The sequence below is a fragment of the Trachinotus anak genome, unplaced genomic scaffold (assembly GCF_046630095.1).
Source record: "Trachinotus anak isolate AG129_WGS33_773 ecotype Australia unplaced genomic scaffold, CSIRO_AGI_Tana_v1 ptg000016l, whole genome shotgun sequence".
Classification (NCBI taxonomy): domain Eukaryota; kingdom Metazoa; phylum Chordata; class Actinopteri; order Carangiformes; family Carangidae; genus Trachinotus; species Trachinotus anak.
In genome coordinates this window covers 20,733,582-20,756,957 of record NW_027273867.1, presented here as the reverse complement: position 1 = coordinate 20,756,957, position 23,376 = coordinate 20,733,582, and the positions used below count along the sequence as shown (strand labels likewise).

At 42.2% G+C, this 23,376-nt stretch overlaps 2 protein-coding genes across 3 annotated transcripts in view; both read left to right on the top strand.

Annotated features, from left to right (window-relative positions):
• The window catches only part of pkhd1l1.1 (PKHD1 like 1, tandem duplicate 1), a 43,520-nt gene extending 33,156 nt beyond the window's left edge, over positions 1-10,364 (top strand). For both annotated transcript variants that reach the window (XM_071500329.1, XM_071500328.1), the window contains exons 57-76: positions 173-291; positions 423-552; positions 1,027-1,200; positions 1,379-1,482; positions 2,022-2,270; positions 2,362-2,452; positions 2,611-2,759; positions 3,387-3,509; positions 3,616-3,727; positions 4,132-4,248; positions 4,383-4,548; positions 4,936-5,168; positions 5,398-5,562; positions 5,663-5,820; positions 5,963-6,098; positions 7,176-7,520; positions 7,628-7,779; positions 7,880-8,026; positions 8,817-8,970; positions 9,556-10,364. In XM_071500329.1, coding sequence (XP_071356430.1) covers positions 173-291; positions 423-552; positions 1,027-1,200; positions 1,379-1,482; positions 2,022-2,270; positions 2,362-2,452; positions 2,611-2,759; positions 3,387-3,509; positions 3,616-3,727; positions 4,132-4,248; positions 4,383-4,548; positions 4,936-5,168; positions 5,398-5,562; positions 5,663-5,820; positions 5,963-6,098; positions 7,176-7,520; positions 7,628-7,779; positions 7,880-8,026; positions 8,817-8,970; positions 9,556-9,827 — 3,296 coding nt within the window. In that variant the 3' untranslated portion in view covers positions 9,828-10,364. The remainder of the gene's footprint in view (positions 1-172; positions 292-422; positions 553-1,026; positions 1,201-1,378; positions 1,483-2,021; positions 2,271-2,361; positions 2,453-2,610; positions 2,760-3,386; positions 3,510-3,615; positions 3,728-4,131; positions 4,249-4,382; positions 4,549-4,935; positions 5,169-5,397; positions 5,563-5,662; positions 5,821-5,962; positions 6,099-7,175; positions 7,521-7,627; positions 7,780-7,879; positions 8,027-8,816; positions 8,971-9,555) is intronic.
• A 502-nt stretch (positions 10,365-10,866) lies between these two features.
• Positions 10,867-13,969, top strand: gdf6b (growth differentiation factor 6b). The gene is made up of 2 exons (XM_071500330.1): positions 10,867-11,314; positions 11,545-13,969. The coding sequence occupies exons 1-2, from the start codon at positions 10,987-10,989 to the stop codon at positions 12,435-12,437; spliced, it is 1,221 nt and encodes a 406-aa protein (XP_071356431.1). The 5' UTR covers positions 10,867-10,986; the 3' UTR covers positions 12,438-13,969.
• Positions 13,970-23,376: the final 9,407 nt, after the last annotated feature.

The following is a 23,376-nucleotide window of genomic DNA, read 5'->3' as shown; positions in this document are numbered from 1 at the left end:
GAACTGTTGATTCTCAGTTGAAAATGTAAAATTTATCTAACCAGAATTGACAGGAAGTGTCTTTAGTGTCGCTGACAAATGAGTCATAAAGTAAATCCCAGCCCAGAGAGTTGTGCAGTTTGGTGTCACATGTTTCAGAAGTAACTGTGTTATTGTTGTTATCGTGCATCAGGTGTGTTTGGTACTCTGGAGCTGTATGGACAACCGCACAACGTTTACCACACCAAACTTGCTGCCACTGCTGAGGCCGGATCCAACACGCTGACCCTGGCTCAGTCTGTGGACTGGCAGGTCTGTGTGGTTTAGTTTCACTGGTTTGAGCTATTACTGAGTCTAAATTAAAATCTTGGCTTCATGTATCTTCAGTTATAGTGATGAGTTCTTTTTGTTTACATGTGTGTCTGTGTTTGTTACATGGGCAGGTCGGAGACGAGGTCGTCATCTCCACCACCAGCTACAGCGCGTGGGAGACGGAAAAACGTCAGATCACTGCCGTGTCATCAGACGGCCGCATGGTGACCCTGAACCAGCCTTTGACCTACACTCACATCGGTCAGCACAACATCATTGCTCAGCCTGTCTTCACAACTTCTATATAAATTAATGCTAAAAATACATCAGTTACTTGTCATTTACATTTAAATTCATTTCAGTGTTGTTAGTGGCTAATTCATTTGTCTTAATAATTAAATTAGGACAATCAATTCAATTAAGAATCAATCAATCAACTACTTTTCAATCAAATACTCTTCAATCAACCTTCTTTCTAGTGTGTAGGTATGGAGTCCCTGTGTTTATTTTAGTTTGTTTTTTTTGGGGGGGGTTTACATACAAATATGTACATTTATATTTTCAGCTGCCTTCACATTTCTACTTGATCATCCTTTGTATTTGATGAGTCTGATTTTACTGATTTTTGTTTTTATTTTAATTTTTTTCCTCTGAAACAAGCTGAAGAGTTTGTAGAGTTAGTGACTCGGGGTCAAATGACTAAATACCGACCCTTGTTCCTCTGTCTCTACCCAGGTGAGACTCACTCTGTCTCCGGAACATCTCGCTCCTACACTCTGGCTGCTGACGTCGGCCTCCTGACCAGAAACATCAGGATCATCGGTCAGGAGTACCCGGATATGATGAAGGACTCGTTTGGAGCCAGACTGTTGGTTGGCACCTACTCCTGGGCTGGAATCGACTATAAAGGTCGGTCGAACTTTTTTGCCAAATATGATGTGTGATATGTATGTGATGAATTTGCTTTAAAATCATTAGGCACATGTGGAATTACTGATTAGTCTCCTAGTGCTTATACTTTCACTGAATTAATTTTCATGATTTCATGAAGCTTATTAAACACATCACTGATATTTTCTTCCTCAAGGCAAAGCTCAGATCAGGAACGTGGAGTTTTTCCACTCTGGTCAGGAAGGCTGGACCGACTACACCGACCCTCGCTACTCTGTGGCCTTCCTTAACCTGGGAAAGGTACGGCAACACACACACACACACACACACACACACACAATTTAATAGATATTTGCTTCAATTAATATTCACTCAAGCTGATAATTGTAGGTATAATTAAATTAGAACTAAATTGTTATGAGTAGCTATGTCACTCTGAGGGTTACCTGAAAATGATTCATTAATTAATATAACTTCTAATTTACTTTACTTAGATTTTCTCACCATGTGTCCAGTATATTTTGGAAGAAGAAAAATAATTATGACTCTCAAAAACAATGCACAGTTCACTTTTAGTATAGTTTAAATGAAGCAGAGATATTGATTTTAGAAAAGTAAGATAATCAAGTTTCTCCCTGTAAACAATGAAATACAAAAGAGAAGGAAACGTAGATCAAGCAAGATGAAGTTATTTTCTTCGTCAGCGTCCAACTGGATCAAGGAGCTGAGAAAACAAAGAATTGACCAGCAGGTGGCGCCACTGCTCAAACCTGTTAGAACAGAGTCTACTGTAGAGAAAGTACAAGAAAAATGAGTTTTGTTGCTTCTTGTGTTTAAAGGTTTCTGGAGAAGACTCGTACATTCAGGGCTGCGCCTTCCACGATGGCTTCTCTCCAGCCATCGGCGTCTTCGGGACTGAGGGGCTGAACGTTGATGATAACATCATCCACCACACTGTGGGAGAAGGTATCAGGATCTGGGGTGACAAGATAACAGTGAGGAGGAATCTGGTGACGATGGCGCTGTGGCCCGGATCGTACCAGGACAGAGAGGAGCCCTTCAACTATGCCTGGAACGCCGCCATCGAGGTCCGTCCTCTCAAAATATAAGAAAAACCGTGTCTACGTTTAAATGTATTCCAGCTGTTATGACCTGTCCTGTGTTTTTCTGCAACATCAGGTCAACGAGGGGACAAATGTGGTGCTGCAGCATAACATCGTGGCGGGTTATGAGCGAGTGGCGTATCGCATCGATGGTGAACCATGCCCAGGTAACACCACACAGATGATAGTGGACTAAGTTCCTTTGTAAAGTCAGTTTCTTATACAGAATTAAAAATGATCATCTCAGGTTTTATTTCAGCCGTTTCTCAGAGACAGTGGAAAAGTCCCCAAAGACATTTACATATTTACATCTTTTCTGCTGCAGGTTATTGGAACGAAAACGAGAAGTGGATCCATAACGAGGCTCACGGCGGACTGTACGGAATTTATCTGAACAAAGACGGTCTGCCCGGCTGCAGCTTGATCCAGGGCTTCTTCCTCTGGAGGAGCTTTGACTACGGCATCTACTTCCAGGTAGAAAAAACAAACAAACTGCCACTGACACGGTTTCTGACACTCACCTTGATTTATGTGCTCAATCCGTCCACAAGACATTGTTCAAAATGACTTAATTTGACCACATCAAGAGGAAAGCGTGGAGCTCAGGTTTAACCAGTTAATCTGGGCTTTTACTTGTATACAACAACAAAGAAGAGGGAGGTGAATAAAGTTTATCCAGACACACTTACAGAAGGGTTTCAAGTCTTTAATTTACCACTTTCATATAAAACATGACAGTTCTGGGGCTTTTTCTCAACTATTTTATAAAGCGTGAATGATCTCACTGAATGAGATCATTTGGTTTTTTTGTTCATACTTAATTTGCCTTTTCACTCTAATCAAATGTATCTGCAATTTGTGAGCAACAAACATTTCCACCATCTGTAATCCACACAAAACAAGCCCCCGAACCTCTTTTGCAGTTATAAGAATTAACTGCCGCTTCTTCTGCCTCTGCTCCTGTTTTTAGATACATTAAATATGTGCACACATGTAGAAAACCTGTGTTATCTGAAGTAACATTTCTGAAATTCTTCTTGATCATCTAAAAGAAATTCCAACAGATCCACCCTCCTCATCCTCTTCCTCTCCCCTTCACAGATCATCATGAATGTGGTTATTTCCAACGTGACCCTGGTGGACAACGGGATGGGCATCATGCCGCTCGTCTACGCTCCTCCCTCTGTCTCTCACGCATTCGCTGATAAACCTGTGCACATCCAGGTGAGAGGGTCTGTTTTCGTGCACTGATTCTTTCTTTCTGTGATGCGTCTTCTGTGCATCACTTTTAGGGAATTATTTCATATTCCTCATGTTGCTCTTTTCCCAGAATGCCTTGATCGTTGGCAGCAGCCCGAACTTCAACTGTTCAGACATTTTGCCCATCAGCGACTTTAATATTGCCAACAGCGATACCCATCGGGCCCCGAGACCTCCCCAAGGTGCAGTATTACCTCCTAAATGCAGCTGGAATAGAAACAATGTTTCACTGCTACTGAATAAAGCAGATTCATTTAGGTGATTTTCATGTTTCAATTTAGGGATATGTCAGTTTTAACCTGGAAAGACAGAGTTTCTACAGTATTTGAAAGGCCTTGTTGTTTTTGGGTGTGCCTGAAGAGGATTATGCTTTCTGTAAACATCAGTTTGCCGCAGTTCACATCATTTTGACTCAATAAAGATCAAAAATGAATTAAAAAACTGTTTTAAATTGCAGAATTTTGACCATGAATTTCACTTAAAACTGCAGGAATTAATTGTAAATCATTTTTCCATATAAATGCAGGTTGTTTAAACTAAAAATATCCTTCTCCCCTTCCCTTGTTGCTGTTTTCACTCTGTTCAGGTGGTAGATCTGGAGTCTGCTGGCCCACCTTTGGATCTTCACACAACACCGCTCCATTAAAGCCCCATCATGTCAACAACAACTACAATGCAATCAAAGGACTGTTGACAGTCAAAGGTGAGTTCAGGCTCCGCTGTTTTTGAACCTTTCACTGAGTTACTGTATGTGTGTCATCATAAGCTGCAGCAGTGATCTTTGTCATCAACAGCTCTGCTCACATCTTCCTGTTTCTCTGTCTTCTCCCTTCCCAGACACGACGTTTGTCGGTTTCCGAAACGTCTGTTCCAGCGAGGCGAACTTCATGTTCATGACCAACCCGCTCAACGAGGACCTGCAGCACCCGGTGCAGGTTTCAGGCATACAGATGGTTGACAGCACAGAGAGCGCTCAGGTCTTTATTCACAGGCCTGATGTGAGGTAAGTGCATGAACAAACGCCAGGCTTGCAAAATGTCTGATGAAATTTCAGTTTGCCTCAGGCAGTGAGAATAGAATGAAAAAATATGTCTCTGGGAACTGAGACAAAAAATTATAAACTTGGCTGAGACTAAAATGCAGAAATCATGGAAAACAGTGTTTAATTTAAGCATTAAAGAGTCAGGACTGTACTTTGCAACTAACAACTACATGTTAATTAAAAATAAACTGGTCTGTTCATCAGATTTACTGTTGCTACATCAACTTTATAACAACAAGTGTTTGAACAAACTGTGTCAGATTCAAATGTTCGACACAGTTTTCTATTTAGAACAGAAAGCATTCAATCAACAAATATAGAAGATAACCAAGCGTTTCTGTGCCTCAGCAAAGCGAACCCCTCTGACTGCGTGGACATGGACTGCGATGCCAAGAAGAAGAGCTTGCTGAAGGACTTGGACGGGTCGTTCCTGGGTGCCGTGGGAGCTGTGGTGCCTCAGTCCGAGTATGAATGGGGAGGTGATCCAAGAAGGGGACTGGGTGACTACCGCATCCCCAAAGTCATGCTGACTTTCCCCAACGGCAGCCGCATCCCTGTGGAGCAGATCGCTCCACGCAAAGGTAACTAGACCAGTGGAGGGGGCTCAACAAAGATAGGAACTATTGCAAATCAAAATCTAAAGTTCCCCAATGAACGATAGATTGGAAGAGGAGGTTTTGTAGCACAAGATCAGAGAAAGTAGAAGAATTAAAAAAATATTTAAACCTCTACTGTCCTGACCTTTTACTGGCAGGCATATCAGAAAATAAACTAGTTTCAAAAATGCTGCGTTGCTTCATTCATCCTCAGGTGTGATCAGGGAAAACTGCACATATGTGAGTTCCTGGCAGAGCTACAAGTGTTTCGGGCTGAACTACAGGATGCTGGTGATTGAGAGTCTTGACTCAGACACAGAGACCAGACGTCTGTCCCCCGTTGCCGTGCTCGGAGATGGCTTTGTGGATCTCATCAACGGTAGGACGAGTTCTATAGTTCTGATATGATTACAACTCAGCAAAAATAAAAATAACAGGAAGAAAGTGTCTTTAATTGATTTGTGTGTGTTTGTTTCTAGGCCCTCAGGATCAGGGTTGGTGCTCTGGCTACACCTGTCAGAAGAGAGTGTCTCTCTTCCACAGCATCGTGGCCACTGGTCGCTCCTTCGACGTCTTCTTCACCAGTGTCAGCCCTCAGAAACTTCGCCTCATGATGCTCAACGCTGATCCATCGGAGGTCCATATGACTTTATTTTCAGATTAAGTGCAGTAATGTTTTTCAGTTGCACAGGCAGCTGTAAATGCAGCTGTGGACAGGACAGGACATTTAAACCTGCTTAGTTTTCACTAAGACACCTTTTGTTCTTTCCTCTGTGCAGAGCATCATGGTCTCGGTCTTCTACTCCAACCCTCAGCGGCTGGACGTGTACGTCAACAACATGATAGTGCCTCCGACTAACGCTGAGTGGAACGCTGACAAAACTGACTATACCCTGAAGAAGCCCATCTATGCAGGTACTAATGCATCTCTCACACACACACACACACACACACACACACACACAATGTGAAATCATTTCATGTAGACATTTTGGTGACATTTCTGTACCTATAAATATTTCAGTCATATTATTGTCCTAATCGGTTTACTGCCAGTAGCGGTGTTACTGAATGTCAACAAATATAACAAGTGCCTCACAAGCAAAACATTACATACCAATCAAGTTGCGACCCACTGTGATGTCACCCATTAGTTTGTTACCTGCCATTTTGAAGCCTCAAGTTTGTAATTTGGCCATCGCCATCTTGGTTTTTTGAAACCAGTAGAAATCATATTTGAACAAGAAGGTGGAGCTGAGGAGGAGTGAGGGGTGGATCTGACCTGCTCTGTACTCTGATTGTCAGGCAGGTCGCCATATGTGGTACAGTCTGTCAATCACACGGTAGCCACGCCCTTATACTTTATTCTCCATTTTCCATAATTTAAAAAATGAACATCAGGTTGTATTGAAGAAGACTTGAAACTAGAGATTGAGACCATAAAGTCATTAGGAAAATATTTACTGAGGTAATAAACAAGTGAGAAGTAAAGACATTTTCCCTTAGATTCAATACAATCAGACTTGTTTTTGCAGCCAGTGGAGTCGCTTCCTGATGGTCATTAGATAGGATGCAGGTTTAAGGCACTTCCACATTGGCTTCACTTTTCAGACCCAGACTCTACGTCCATTGTTATAAATATACAAATATACAGTCTCAACGTCGGTGTTACTATTTGTTTCCTTCCAATTAACTGATGCTATTAAGCTAAGATAAAATTGTAAGACCTTTAATTTCTCGCTTGCTATTCATAATCTGTGGACGGGGCTATGAACAAATTTTGTGCTGTTAATTGACGGTTTTTTTTCCTACCTTATCATAAGCACCTGAATACACCGTCAAGTTTTTGTAGCACACCAGGTTTTTAATTGCATTATGAAAATGTTTTTATGTGAAGTTGGTAAAAACCTGAGGATCCAAGAAGAATATTTACATTTGTTTTTTTTTTACAATTTATTATATTTTATGTTTTTCTGGATTTGGTCTCTGCAGGTCAATATGTCCCTGAGGTGAACGCCACTTTGGGCACCAACTACTTTGACCAGGAATTCAAGATGCTGAAGATCATAGTGAGAGGCTCCAACCCAGTCGAAATCCGAACCTCACCGGTTCTGGTCCTCGCCTTCGATCTGCCCGCCATGACTGAGGAGGAGTTCTTTGGAGACAACCTGGTCCAGAACCTCGCTACGTTCCTCAAAGTTCCTCCAAATATGATCCGAATCACCAAGATCATCCGGGAGGATGGAGGCGCACGGCGCAGGAAGAGATCGACAGGTCTGAAGGTGGAGGTGGAAATCAAGAAACCTCCAGTCCAGCAAACCACCAACAGCACCAACGGTTAGTGGGGAGATGTAGCACAGCTTCTGTTCTTTTACACTGAAGAATAAAACTGAAAATAACAGCAGAATGTTTGTAACATCTTTCCGTGCCCTGTGTCTTCTTAGACGAGGAAGACTTTGTGCTGTTGAAGAACATTGCTGACAATCTTGGTCAGGCAGCAGTTTCCGGAAACCTCAGTCAGTCCATCGGCTTCAACGTGTCCTCGATGGGCGTCATCCCGCCTCCTCCTCCATCATCTGACCCCAGCTGGAATGAGGTGAAGCTCAAGGCCGAGTCACAACAAACTACACTGAAATAAGCCTCTGTCAGTTCTACATGGATGGTGTTCATTGGTGGTTTTCTGCTCTGAATCTCAGGTGGCCACAGAGGAAGTGACGAGGGAGGAGCCTAAAGTGAGTTTTGTGTCCAGTGTGGCCAGCCTGCTGCTGATGACGGAGCCGATCGCCGGGGAGTTTGTGGGTCCTCTGTACCAGCAGCCCAGTCTGATGGCTGTGGATGAGCAGGTGAGGCACTGCTCCACCTTCAGACTGATCGCTCTCTCTGCTCGGGTGCTGTTAATCTGATGAGAGAGGTCATAAACAGTGATTTAAAGCAGCTCAAAATTACATATTACTCTACTGTTGCGTGACGTTAAAACATTGATTTGGTTAGTTTTTGGTTTATTGGACAAATCAACACTAGAGGTGCATGGAGGGAAACCTACTGAAAAGAGTAGTGTTTTTACGGATTTTTACAGGTTTAATCTTTTATCTTAATTTTCTCATGTAGAAGCATCTTTGAAGGCCCCTTTTTAGCCCAATTGGAACACATAACGCCTCCTCTGTTCATTAATTGATTGATTGTACTAATATTTAACTAATATGTTCCTCAGCTACACTTGTGTGCTGTGAGCTTTCTGAGTTCTGAGAATCTTTTGTTATTCGTCACTGTGACTGTGGGTGACCAAACTAGTTTTCCATCTGGGGGTTGATAAAGTTTTCTCATCCTATCTTTTTTTTTAAACTAAACAGAATACACTGGTTTCTTCCCCTTTTTTTAAAGAATTTGCTTCTATTTGAACTTGCGAGGACATTTTCCCTTAATCCTATGAAAATATCTTACTCTAGACCAAACTATCATTCACACCTACATGAAATTCTGTTTGCTTTTTAAAGTGAAGTGGATTGGAGCAGACAGCAAAAGCAGAAAAAAAAGTATAGTACTAAAAGTAAAGGACAAATACACAGTAAAAGATTGAACCTGAGGCTGGAGTGTCTGCTGTGTAGAAGCACTGACCTGTGCTGTTGTCTGCAGGGTGACTGCGTCTCTGTGGGAGTGACGAGTCTCACCGTTACAGCCAGCCTGAAGGACACGAGTGGAAACATTACAGACGGACTTGAAGGAAACACCACCATCCTGTTCAACACCTGTTGGGCCAACTTCACCGACCTGTCCATTCTCAACAATGGTACGTCTGCAGCCTGATCCTTAAAACCAGTCCTACAAACTGCTAGAGACATATTTAGTTTCAGATAAAGCTGATGTTGGAGAGTTTTACTGCCCAGGTGTCACTCTGGTCTTTTTGTTCCATATATTTTACAAGCTAAACAATTAATTGATAAATCAAACAAGAATTGGCAAATTAGTCAAAAAAAAACATGCTAGTTGCTGCTTTATCAGCAAACAAGGGCCTGATTTTAGACGTCTTGTCACACTTGTTAATGCATGTTTTAAAATACTTATCAGGCATATTTTACATGTTCAAACAGCAGCAAAGGACAAATTTTAGAAAACATAAATTTGAATAATCAGAAAAAAATGATCATTTATGATTATTTATTAAGATTAATATGAGTAGCTGCTCCATACCATCAGTTTTTATGACCCCCCCTTTGTGAAGAGACATGTTCATGCTCAAAAACAAAGACCACGTCTCATTACAGCGTTTGTTGATAGAACAGATGTGTTTCTGTACAGAAATCTTGCCTAATGATGGTTTAACACTTTGCTTTTAAATGAAACACCACGATCATTCCTCCTCCTCTCCCTGCAGGTGAGAACCTGACGATGGTCTTCACGCTGAAGGAGTGGGGCGCCGAGTCACGTTCCTTCACCGTCAAAAACACTCCGACCACCCAGACCCCGACGACCAGCAGCAACGTCACCGTCCCCTCCAATGTTACATCCACCACGACCACGACCGGACAGTACACCACTGACGACAGCATCTTCAGCTCCAGCAGCGCCGTGTCCGCCGGCAGCCTGTGTCTGGTCAGCGTCATCTACGCTGTGGCCTGCTGCTCAGACAGCATCCCCATATGTTAGACAGATGTGTGACAGCTGCTCAGATAAGAGAGTTTTATGAAGGATACCTCAACGTTTATTCACTTTAACATGAACAAGTCTGCAAAGTAAAACAAACAGACTCCTTGAATGTTTTATGCACATGACTCTTTTTCTTTTTTTAATACATTTTTATTAAGATTTAAAATGAATGATTGGGATGGGGTTACACCTTTGTTGAGCCACAGAAAGCCACTGATTTCTCACTGTCTGACAACTACAACTACAACCTTCAGTAAAAATCTATAAATATATAAAACCATCTCACAGCCCTCCCTCCATGATTTTTTTTTCAGTTTCTTTTGGGCCATTTCTTTTTACTGTGTATAAATGTCTGTTGAATGTGATTATACATCAGGTGTAAGATCTATATAGACTTCCTATTTCAAAACAGGTGCAACAGAGCTGAACTTGAATCTCTGACAAGCTGAAGTAAAACATGAAGTTTGTATTTTGTTTATGATTATTTAAAGCTTTATTCTCCTTTTCAATAAAATCTATTTTTCACCGTTAATTACATATTTTCTGTCTCTGTGTTTTTGTTGATGAAGTTGATTGTTTTTTTAATGCTGAGTGAAGACTCTGTCCATGGTGCTGAAGGCTGCGTGTTTCCTCCTCTGCGCTGTTTCTGACTTTCACTAGAGGGCGGGAGACACCGTGACGTTTTCACTCCTGCTTGAACTGAAGAAAGAAACCTGTCAAACTTGAGCTGAAACTCAAATCATTTCTGAAACATTTTGCTTTTGCACCAGCAGCTTTTTTGTTTAAAAAAAAAAAAAAAAAATCAAAAGCGAGCGTCCGTAAACGCACCATAGGCCGACGTGCGCATCTTTTCAGCGCACACATCTGTGCCTCCAGGAGGAAGGAGGAGGAGGAGGAGGAGGAGGAGGGAGGTGGTCGCCGACGGAGGAACAATTAGTTTTACAGCCTTAATTTGCGCCCTCCATTTAGCCTGAGCGATGGGCGTGTTCTCGGCCGCTGCCTCTAACTTTGCGCCGCCTGTCCTCCTGAGCGGTGCGCACTTTGCGGAGCAGCCTCCTGCTGCACGGTGGATGCAGAGTTCAGCTCCGGCTTTGCCCGTGGTCCCCAGGCCACAGCTCAGGCTCAGGCTCCGGCTCTGATTCAGGACAGAGACCAGAGGATGGATCTCTACCACTTCACTGTCCTCTGCGCGGCTCTGCTGTTCGTCCCCTGTTTTCGGGCTCTTGCTCTTTTCCCTCCGAAGAGCAGCAAGGTGGCGAAGATTTTTGATGGACAGGAAGCGTCTAAATACTTCAAGGAGTTTTACGCGCCGCCTTCCACCGACAGAAACATGAAAGCGACGTCCAAAGACTTGGTGGAGCCTCACGACTACATGCTGTCTATATACAAGACCTTCTCCACGGCGGAGAAACTGGGACTCAACGCCAGTTTTTTTCGCTCCTCAAAAGCTGCAAACACTATTGCAAGTTTTGTGGACAGCGGACAAGGTATGTGGAGCTCTACTGTATATGTATGTGTGTGTGTCTGTGTGCACAAGTGTGAGTGTGTGTGCATGCACGCAGGAATGAGTGAGCACCCATGACTCATAGTTTGTCTCCCAGATTAATTCAGTGCAGACAATAGTGGGATTTTTTCCTGTCAGATTCCACATCTCTGTGGTATGCACATCATCTCCGTGAGAATGCCTCTGACCCTGCTGCTTTAATGCTTTCCACAGATGACCTCCCACTCTCCCCTCTGAGGAGACAACAGTATCTGTTCGACGTCTCAACCCTCTCCGAAAAAGCAGAGGTGCTGGGAGCCGAGCTCAGGATATACACCAAAGTGTCTGGGAATTTCAGGATATCTGAGACAGAGCCCGTCGACATCCAGCTCCTCTCCTGCCACGACCAGCAGCTGCTCGACTCCAAAACGCTGGACCTGCAGGATTCCCACAGGCCGAAGTGGGAGGTGCTGGACGTGTGGGAAATTTTCAAAGAGCGGCAGCACCTGAGCAAAGGGAAGCCCTTCTGCCTGGAGCTCAGGGCCATGCTGGACAACCCCGAGAGGGAGCTGGACCTGCACCTTCTGGGTTTGCACAGACATGGCAGACCTCAGCAGAAGAAAGCCATCTTAGTGGTCTTCACAAGGTCTAAGAAGAGGCAGACTCTCTTCAGTGAGAGGAGAGAGGGGAGGGCATTGCTGGGCCTTGAGAGGAAGGCCAGGGAGAGGGGGCCTGGCATCAAAGCCAGCAGGAGGAGGAGGACGGCTGCAGCCAAAACCCGCCACGGGAAGAGACACGGCAAAAAGTCCAAGTCCAGGTGCAGCAAGAAGCCGCTGCATGTCAACTTCAGAGATCTGGGCTGGGACGACTGGATCATCGCCCCGCTGGATTACGAGGCGTACCACTGCGAGGGCGTGTGTGACTTCCCCCTGCGCTCCCACCTGGAGCCCACAAACCACGCCATCATCCAGACTCTGATGAATTCCATGAACCCCAGCAACATGCCCCCCAGCTGCTGCGCCCCCTCCAAACTCAGCCCCATCAGCATCCTCTACATCGACTCAGGAAACAATGTGGTGTATAAGCAGTACGAGGACATGGTGGTGGAGTCTTGTGGCTGTAGGTAGTAGCGCTGACAGGTGTGGTGGTTTTACTCCGACCCTTTGTTCAACAGGCTCTCCGGTCAGCATCACAGTCTGTGTGGGGGCTGAGGCTGCACCTGAAACAAGCAGAACTTACTTGGTTTATTTAGCAAGATGGAGACTAGAAAATAAACTTGCGATGCATTTCAAAACGGTGCACCCAACACAGTCACGCTTAATACCTCAAACTTTTATTTTCTTGCTTTTTCTCTAAGTTCCTGTCTTGAGGAAGCACATCTGGTCCCCTTAAACTCTGCAGTGCCTGAAAAGTCATGATCAGATAAAATTATATTGACTATAAAGATAAGTGAGTGCTAATATTCTCCTCTAACTCATGACAAGACAGCAAATCATTTCCAAAGTGTTTTGCTACTTCTTCACATGTTGTATCCCTTATTTGAGAAAAAAAGGAATCTGCTCCTACACAGTTATTGACTTTTTATCCTTTAACCACCCGCTGTTCTGCCCATTGGACTCTAGTGCTTTAAAGGACAACTAGTAGTATGAAAATACATCAATACAATGCATGGCAGAACATACACAATAAATATAACTAAAAAAAAGGTGTCAAAGATTTATTTTAATGTTAAACATTCAATGACGAAGCCAAATTGACTGATTACCCTTTTGCAGCCTAATTCTTATATAAGCAGGATGATAAACTCCAGATAAACTTTTTAAAAATGTTTTCCAATAATGGAAATCTTGAGCGAAATCTCTGCCAGCATTAAAGAGCAGATTTCCAGCACCTGACATGGCCTCAGACTCAGGGATCGTCGTGGAGAGAACGTGAAACCAGACACAACCACCGGTCAACATTTCTCAACCAGTTTACTCATCAGTTTTTGTGGAGGAAAATACATAATTTTGTCTGTAATGCACTGATGTCCAAAGGTACCATGTGTAAATATTTGATATGGAAATAATAATTTATGTTCTATGAATAAGTTATTGCATTTTTATTGTCCGCTTTGTTCCGTTACAACTTCCAGATGGCATGAGTCACACATCTGGATGTTTCGATTCAAATAAACACATATGGGTAATGTTTTGGTAACAAAACGTGACAGCTATGTTCTGCTCACAGACTGTGAAATATTATCAGTGTTTTTGATGTGTATAAAAATAGGAAATAATTCATCACCAAAGAAAAAGCATTGGTTTTGTTTGGTGAACTCTTATTTTTTAGGCTATGCTGTTGTTGGACACATTAGTAGCACATTTTAGCCCCTTTTGTTTTGCATTATTTACTGGAATCTGAAAATAATATATTTTACTGATTGATACAGATAATTCAGTGTCATGCCACAGTGTGTTTAGATTTTATTTGATCCTCTCTTTGCCATCCAGCGTCAAACAGTGTGACACATTATTACAGCAGAGAGGTGAATTAGTAACATTTTTTTACAGAGTAAAATAATCATTTAAATTGTTTAGCCAAATTAATCTATTCTTATAAACTGTATGAACTGTAAGATATATAGAGTGAGAGAAAAATTAAAATGTCTTGAGCTATATTTTCTGGTTGTGGTGTCAAATTTGCTGCTTTTTATCAATTTGATAGTCAACGATGAAGCATGTTTATGGTAATAGTTCTTAGATTTATCCTTTTTTGTATCCTATTTTGTAATAAGCATTGTGTCATAATGGTAATTTAGACTCTATGTCTTGGTCCTGCCTGCATGACAGTAGCTTTGATAAGTTTGTCTGAATATTTGGTGACTTTTTGTTGCTCCACATGGGGAATGTGGTTTGGCAGAATGGCAAAAAAAGACACATCAAACATATCTATTTATATAAAGAAAACAAAATAAGCAAAACCCCCTCAAACCCAGTTAAGAAGACATATGTTTTCCTGCAACTATTTTATGAGCATGAGTGTAGAAATGTATCCACTATAGTTCCCTCAGATTCACACAGTGAAATCAAAAAGTTCAGTCCATTGCCTGAACACTACTACTAACAATCCAATAGATGCAGAATTAACCATTGTGCAACTCTACAGCTGTCAGTGATGATGCAACATGAACATGTTATTGCACACACTAACACAATGTCTGAATCTAAAGCACCTTTCCCCTGATGTGTCTACAGCTCTGGCTTAAAGGCCGAAGATCTTAAGGTGTTTATTTAGTATGACTTTTCATTTGTAAGAGGGAAGGAGGATTGTATTATTTCTATATTCAAACATTTTTTTGGTCACCTGGTGGCAGCGGAAACCAGTTGTTATCATCACATTTCAAGTTGACATTTACATTTACATTGACTCATTTAGCAGATGCTTTTATCCAAAGTGACTATCAAAGTGAGGGGCATCACTAAAGCTTCAGTGCAGCAGGAAACCTTGGAGTAAGTACTAAGTACTAAATCTATTCAATAAGGTAAAGAAGTGCACTGAAAGCGCATAGTAAGAGCCGGGTGAACTTCCTAACACCCAGCAGTTACAGATCAACATTATTATTTATTTGGAGTCATGTTTCTCATCACCTGATGAATCATATTATATTATTCCCCATTATTTCTTCTCTTTTAGCTCTGTCTTTGGTCTCCACCAACCCCTGAGGGAAATATCAGGCTCTTCAGCTGCTAAATGCTCCAGTATGTTCACCAGCTACTTTCTAACTGTGTCTGTCTGCTCTTTGGTGCAGAGCAGGCAGTGAACAGTCCGTTTTTAGGGCTTTTTCACTGAAGAAACTATGAGAGAAATGACAGTGAAGTTGTTGACTGAAACTCACTGTTAGATAAGCTGAACAGAGCTGCAGATCTGGGTGATAATTTGCTGTAGGCTCATCACCAAGTGACCCCTTTCACATCATCACACTGTTTTTACGTTTGATACATTATTATAAAAATATTCATTACTGTAGCAGCTTTAAGGGGTATCAGTAGAAATTACGTTCATACATCATAAAGAGGAGTGTGGGTCTAAGAGTGTGCTAGTGAAATGGTCAATAATGTGTGTTTTTGTGGTTTTAAAGGTACAGTGCACCTGATCTGTCCCAGCCCAGACTGGGAAGCAGAAGTGTACTTGGTCCTGATCAATATAAACGAGTGGTCAGGAACAGAGAGGCTCATTAGTTTCTCTCTCTGGGTGTTAAAGGGGTGAGGGAGGTGAGTGACAGTGTGCAGGGTGAAAACAGGGTCAGCAGACAAGTGGAAAGAGCGCCATCTTCCCTGGGTGGGCTGTGTTTCTGTGTGTGCTGGAGGTCGGGGGGAGGAGGGGGGCTGTTGCAAGATGTGACAAACAAATTGGTGGGCAGATGTAGTGACTGACCCCCCCCACCCCCTTCAGTCTAGAGCCACATTGGGTTCCCTGCCTCTCAGACAAAGGCAGCGGAGGATCTCAACATCAGATTAAGCCTGGCTTTTCCTCACTGGGGTCAAAGGTCAAGTGGCCCATTGTCTCCAGGGGCTGTGGACATTAAACAACGTGCATGTCCTTTTCAGAGAAGGGGCAGCAATCAAGAGGGGAGGGGGGAGGCTCCGGGGAAGGAATGTGTGTGATGCTCAGGGAGGGCCTCGCTGTCACTCCCCAAACAACAAGGTGAGATATAAAAAAGGGGCGGGCGGTTTGAAGCAGCTGCTCAGAGCAGCCAGCGGAGGACAAAAGACTGGAATGTACCGTCTCTATAGCGGCGTACGGAGGCGTTTCTGCACTGTGTCTCACTGTGGCAGATTTGCTGTGAGATGGAGAAAAAATATTTCCCGGGGAAACAAAGACGGGTGTAAATCGAGTGCAGGATTCAGCTGTGGTTATCAGAGAGCAGTCAAGAGGAAGAGAAAGCTAAAGAGGGGATGAGGTCCGACTACAGTGACCCAGATGAAGATGAATGAGATTTCTCTAAGTGTGTCCAAGAAATCTCAAGACAATCACAGCAAAAAAAGAAAAAAACTTTCCCCTGAAGTATTTACACAATGCAATTCAAACACGTGTCTCGCTTGTTTGCTCTTAGTCGCAGGCAGAAGTGACGTCCTGTCATCTTGACCTGTGTGTTTGCTCTGGTAAACGCAACCTCATAGGCTTTAGGGTGGAAATCCTCTCTGTGGAGTCAGATGGCAGCAGACTCCCTGACACCCTGACACATGAGTTACTCCTCCTATTAGTTAAGTAAACGTTGGTGAGAATTTCCTCTCAGTGTGGTTGTTTGTGTTTGCTGCAGGGTTTTGTCTCTCTCCGATTCCCAGTTGATTCCCTTTCCTCTGACTGATGATCTTCAAGTCAAAATATGTCTCAATATCTAGGTTGAAACTAGGCAACCTTTTCAGACAACTATTTATGTAAATTATCATTATCATATATTTAAATGATTATATTTCAATATGAAGCAGGTCCTCACTGTAGTAATTTCAAGTTCCCCTCCCTCAAAAACTGGGGCTGTAAGCACATCTACACTTACTTCCTCATTGAGAAATTTGGATCAGGCTTTATGCCCCACCCACCATCACTGAGGTTATCAAGATGATGAGCTGAGGAAACATCAGAGAGACTTAGTCACATGTTTGAGCCTCAGTCAGACCCAGACTCAGACGAGGAGTCCTTTTGTGCACCAAAAGCAGAGACCAGCAGATGTATCAGAACAGTTAGCGTAGTTAGCATCTTTTGCTTGTTTATGCTGTTTTTTAGCTTGTGACTGGCAGTGACTGACACAGTGTTAGCGGCTGTGCTAATGCAAACTGACGCTCTCTGTACTGACAACATTTGGGGTTTATTTTGCCCACACTCCGTCTCCACAAGGTGACAGGATCGGTTCCTTAGGTTAAATAACGTGTGAAATCCTGACTGTCTGATGAGACTGTCATTAGTTCATTGCAATTCCAAGGTGGAAATACACAGTCATTGCATTGACTGCTTTCTCATGATATGTCTTGTATTATATAAAAAAACATAATACGTGTTAACAGGCTTAAAAACTTGATTTTTATTGGAGGGGGTCTAAATGCTAATGAAACTACAGTTTCAGAAAAACTAGTCAGTCTAGATAGTCACAAATCATTAACTCAGGAACTTATTAACTACTTCACTGTCTTCGTAGGAATCCCTTTAAGATCTGCGCTCAGGACAATAGAAGTTGGCAGTTTATTAGGAAACACCGAGCTAAAACTCATACAGTCTACAACTGTCCTGCAATAAATCCTCCTTCATAAAAGTTCTAATGTTCAAACAGTTTCAGAGAGGTGTTGATTCAGCTTTATGATCATTTTAGAGCATATAATTTGCTGTGCTATTGAGTTGTATTGCATTACACACAGAGGCCTTTCTGTTATTTGGCCTATCCTGATAAGAAAGGGGTGGACAAAATAATAGAAACACCAGTTTAAATGTTAAAGAAAATCTTAATTCAGTTATATTTAGTAAAAAAATTCAGCCATAACTTTTACATTTAAAGGTATTAATTGATGAAGTATGATGCATTCCACTTGAAAAGTTAGTCCTCGTGGATCCAGTCATCAGTGTCACCTTTTTTCACAGTTTAGAAATTCAGCATTAAACTGTGAGGTGACATCTGGTATTCATGGTGACCTGGAATCCTTCAGCTTGGATGAAAAACCCTTTGCTGACAATGATCCACTAACATATTTACCATTACAAGTCATTTGTTCAATCAGTGGGGAATATTTTGGAATGTGAAAGAAATGTGAAAGAAATGTGCTTATTCACTTTCTCAGCAAGAGTCCGATGAGAGGCGTAAAGACTGGAAACAGGAAAATCTAGCCTCACTCCATCCAAAGGTAAGAAAATGCAACCTCCACAGAAATGACAGCGGTTCAAATCTTTTCGTCCAACTCTCAGCAAAAAAGTGTATATTTGTATTCCTCTGACATTATTTTTACATAAAATAAATAAATAGGAGCACATTTAACTTGATTTGCACTTTTTAATTTTTGTCCTTCTAGTACACTTTTTAACTTCTTAACCTGTCTTGTATTAGTGTACTGCTGCTATCACGCTCAAATTTCCCCTTGGGGATCAATAAAGTCATCTATCTATCCATCTATATACATGGTTTTTAACAAGTTCCACTTTACTTCATTTCCCATATGAGCACTTTAACCGAACATGGGCCAAACAGAAATCTTCATGTTTATTTGAGCAAAATCCTTCACTGATCTTTCTGCCTGTGCGCCAGCTGATCCAGACTGGGAGGAGAAGGATTACACAGCTGAGTGAGAGAGGAAAGTGATGGAGGAGGAGGAGGAGGAGGGAGTAGCAGACAGGTGTGTCCTCTATGGGTCAGTGCTGCAGGTTAACAGTGTCTTAGTGGATGTCTTTTGGAAAAGAGAAAGCCACTTAAGATTTCAATTTATGACAATGAGTTTTATAAATACTACAAATAGACTTTTCATGTCACAGGTAACAGACATATCCTGGGTTTCCCTCGCGTTATTTTATAAAGACACTACAAACTAATACTGCCAGAGCAATATTTGTTTAGTTTTTAAGAGACCAGTGTTTAGCTTTGTTCTCACAGGAACTCAGAAACATGCTGTGCGAGTGGTTGTCAGTTAAAGTGATAAACTGGAAACCTTTTTCAAATTTTAAAATTTGACAAACACCAAGCAAAGATGTTTCCCAAGCAAACTCTACAGCTGGTTGCAGCGCTGTCCGCAATTTGTTTTAATCTGCATCAGCTGTGTGGAGTCTCCCTGTTTCAGTTAGACACATAAACACGGCAGATACAGATTCTCACACAACAAAAACATCCAGTGAGCAACATTTCTGTGGACAGAAATACCTTGTTGATGAGAGAGGAGAGGAGAAGTGCCAGGAGGACTGTTGGTTGGAGCTGACAGAAAGGCTACGGTGACTCAGATAACCACTCTTTACAACTGTGGTGAGCAGAGAAGCTTCTCAGAATAAACAACACGTCCAACCTTGAGGAGAATGAGCTACAACAGCAGAAGATCCCGTCAGAGATCTGAGGCTGCGGGCACAGCTTCACCAAAACTGGACAGTTGAAGACCGGAAAAATGTTGCCTGGTCTGACGAATCTGGATTCGTAGTAGCCAGTAATATATTTGCTTCCTACATTAGCAAATAATATACATTGCATACATTATATATAGCTATGAATTACATCCTTTATAGATAGATATGCTTTTTGGCCTTTCTAATCCTAATAGATTGCAACACTACATTAGCAGTATGAGTCTTACTGTACAATTCTCATAGATGCAACACTACATGATTATTTCAAGAATATTTACCAAAGTAGGATCTTTAAATGTTAGAAATAACAATTTTTAAAAAGCTATTAAGAAACCTTTTGTATGCACTCGTGTCCCAGTCTGTTCATCACAACAGTTCCACTGCAGCTGTGGAGGTCCCCACTTTGATAGGTAGTCATCAACATGTGTAGCAAGTCCCCTCTTGAAGCAGTTTTGTGCTTATATTATGAAAGACCACTTTAAATAACAAGTTTGAATTTTATTTGTATTTTCAAATGCTGAAATGACCAGAAACAGCGGTCCTCACTCAGCCCACTGTCGGCCCAGTACGACAGTCCACTGTTGGGAAGGTAGGAACGTATAGCTGTGTGTCAGCTCCCTGTTCCCGCAGCAGCGCCCCATCCGTCAGGCCTTTTGGCAGCAGAACAAACCGGCAGAGTTACTTTTTAGCGGGTGTTCCCCTCTTCTCTTCTCCGCAGCCTTTTACTGTCACACTGGGATCTAAATGATGAGGACACGCAGAACACACAGATGTTTGCAATATCTCTCTAATATGAACTCCCTCAGCCGGACACACCTGGCTCTGATTTGTCTGAGATAGAGCATGTAGCGTGTGCACTTGACATCAGTTTTTATGTGTGCAGAAAGATACTTAAAGGAAAGAGAGAGGACGAGGAGGAGGGAGGGGATTGTAAGTAAAAACAGAGCAACTGTCGCTCACATGCCTGACACAGAATGATAATCAGGGCCCGCGCCGCTTTTGTACATGAGCAGTTTTGGTTTTGGGTGACAGCGCTGGTAGTGTTGTTTTACAGTCAGTCTGCAGTTGGAAATAAAAACCAGACGAGGTGGGCTCCACGGCCAAAATCAGTCCCCCCGGTAATTAAAAGTGCCTGCTGAGAGCTCTTTACAACACGCAGCCAGATCACTGATCATCACTGCCCGATCACATCAAAAGGAAATGACACAGGACACAAGGCGAACCATTAGTGAGTCGATTTCCCAAAAAAGATCACAGGCAGTCATTGGGCGCTTGATTACCTACAGATTGTCTGTTCTTTCTCCACCTTTACACCCGCTGGGAGAGATATACTGAAACACACGCTTATTTCTAAAATTCTCCAAGTGATTACATTTCGTAGAAGTGAACGATTTAATGCTACAGTGACTTGATCTGATGCATCACCACATCTCACATTCGGCCCATATTTCAGTTTTATTTCTTAAGTGAGACTTGTAACTCTTGCTGAACAGCATCCATTGTGGCCACATGTCATAATTACAGGATAGGGGCACATTGACTTCATGTTAATTTCCCAAGATTCCCTTAAAGCAAAAGTTCAACTAACTCTCCACCAGTCTAATACTTGTCTGTTTAATATCAAGCTATAGCCAGCAACCTGTTAGTTAGCACAAAGACTGAAAACAGAGGGAAACAGCTAGCCTGGCCTAGGTGTTTACCCACATACTGATTAGACAGTTAAAAGAGTGGTATTGATCTTCTTATCTAACTCAAATGAAATACAGTTTATAAATAAATTGTCAACAATGAATCACCATAGGCACTAGATTAAAGAATGACATTTGTTTCAGTCCAGCTTCATGCATCAGCAGCTATTATTTTCGACTTATTCTAGGACTCACTTCCCGACAAATTCCCACAGTCAAAACAGGGACTTCTGCACAAGCCTCAGTCACAAGAATGTACTCACATCCTTAAAATCCCATGAAGATGGAGCAAACAGTGAAACAAATGCACTAAGTGAAGAAAGGTGAAGTTTCCTTGTACAGTGAAAACTTTGCATCCCCAGTTTTGGTGATTTTTATCTTTTCACATAGAACAGCTGAAGAACAAAAGGAAGGAAGGAAAGAAAGAAAGAAAGGTTCATACAGGTTGACTTTCTTTTGGATAAAGTCTGAAAGTCATTGTGTCATCGATCTAAAACGAGCCTGTTTTACAGGGTTCCTGAAAAGTTGACCTTTTCGAGATAAAAGATCTTTTACAACAGACAACCAATATTTTATGAGCCCTTCTTATGTGCATGTAAAATCTTAATCTGCAGCCATCAGATAAAGGTAGTGGAGTAAAAAGTACTATATACTTCATAAAAATTTCATAGATCACATGAGAAAAACTAAACAAGATGTGGCTAGGGGTTGTTTGTTTTTGTCAAACTGCTGTTTTCAAGGGCAAGAATGAACCATGAAGCTCTTCCCAAAAGTCCCGTTCACTAAATGTTTTTAGTTACTTGCTTTCTCTGTAAGCAGTGTTTTATGCTGGTTTTTCAGGAGGAGAATTCACCTTCTTATTCATCTTCTCCTGTGAACATCAGACGTTCAGGGATCCTCTGAGGTGCGGAAGGCTGGACATTCTTGAACACCTTGTTAAATGAGTTGCAGGTGCAATCAGCAAGACAACACCACCTTCAAACCTCAGCAGAACTGCCCTCCTTACTGTAATTTATTCCCCTTAAAGAAATGTGGGGGTGAGTGGCATTTGGGTAGAAAGGAGGGAGGGGGAGCCGAGTCTTTGGGTCAATAAAAATCAAAAAAGCAGTTATTGACTTTGAAGCCCTTTGCCGTTTGAGAGAAACCCAAAACCGGGCCGATTGTGGCGAGCCGGTCTGGTTGAGGCCGGAGAGGAAATGCAGTGTGACACTAACAGGCTGAAGGAGGAAGTGTTGATGGACTGAATTAAACAAGGGGGGAAAGGGGCTGAGGGGGTGGTGGGTGGGTTTGTGGGGGCATGACACTAATGTTTTCCATTGACAAGACGGAAAAGCCCCGCTGCTATGCCACACACACACACACACACACACACACAGAGTCATAAATTCATGCATTTATTCACAGGGAACGTTCACTCGGAGGCGGCGGCTGGGGCACTTTCCCATGCATACTTTGAGAAATACATACACAAACATTTGCTTATAAGTCTGATTGAAGAGTGACAGATCCCTCCAATCAACATTCACCGAACTGCCTCTCCCAGAACAGTTTGATTAAAGTCTCAAACGCCCATCATCCGCCTGGATTGAAAGAAAATAATAAAGATTTAAACATATTTCAGGCTACTGTGACTCAGGCGTACAAAAGCTGTCTGTTTTCAATTATGGCTTTTATGCAGTTTGGGGAAACGTGTGGTAACTTCAAGAGGAAATATTTTACATGTCATGGATGTAATAGAGAGGCATTGTACTTTGTATAAACCGTTGGATCTGGGTTTTATCTGCACAAAGAAAAATACAGCAGTGAAAACAAAGAGGTCGTAAACGTGGAGTAGAGTGTTGTTGGGAAAACAAGCAGAGGCTGAAGAAAACAGGAGCACAGATATGTGTGAATGAGTGTTTTTACCTTAAAGCTCTTGTTTTTTTTACAGATTTGTTGTGTTTAACAAATGTATTTAAAAGTGACTGAGAATAGTTGCGTGGGAGCATCAAAAGCAGCACTGGGGGGTGCACAGGTCAAAGGTCATGGTTTCAACAAAGGCATAAAACAAGGCATACACACAGTGGCAAAGCTTCCTACACGATACAGACGTGACAAAATATAAATCGGGCTACAAATGACTGCGAAACGTCTCTTTAAGGATTTGATGGTTCTGCAGCAGAATAAAGAAAGAAAGTGTTAAAACGAAACCGTATAAAATATTTGTGCTATCTCTTGTTGAATAGCTGTAAAGGTGGAAAGTGGTTCAATAAATACACATGCAAATGAGTATTTAGCTTTCAATCTTACTTTTTTTTTTTTTAACTTT

What these genes read in the sequence shown, in the direction of transcription:
- gdf6b (XM_071500330.1), top strand. Translation starts at nt 10,987, where the DNA reads ATGGATCTCTACCACTTCACTGTCCTCTGCGCGGCTCTGCTGTTCGTC. An exon ending in TTTTGTGGACAGCGGACAAG is followed by an intron (nt 11,315 to 11,544) that starts GTATGTGGAGCT and finishes TGCTTTCCACAG; the next exon opens with ATGACCTCCCACTCTCCCCT.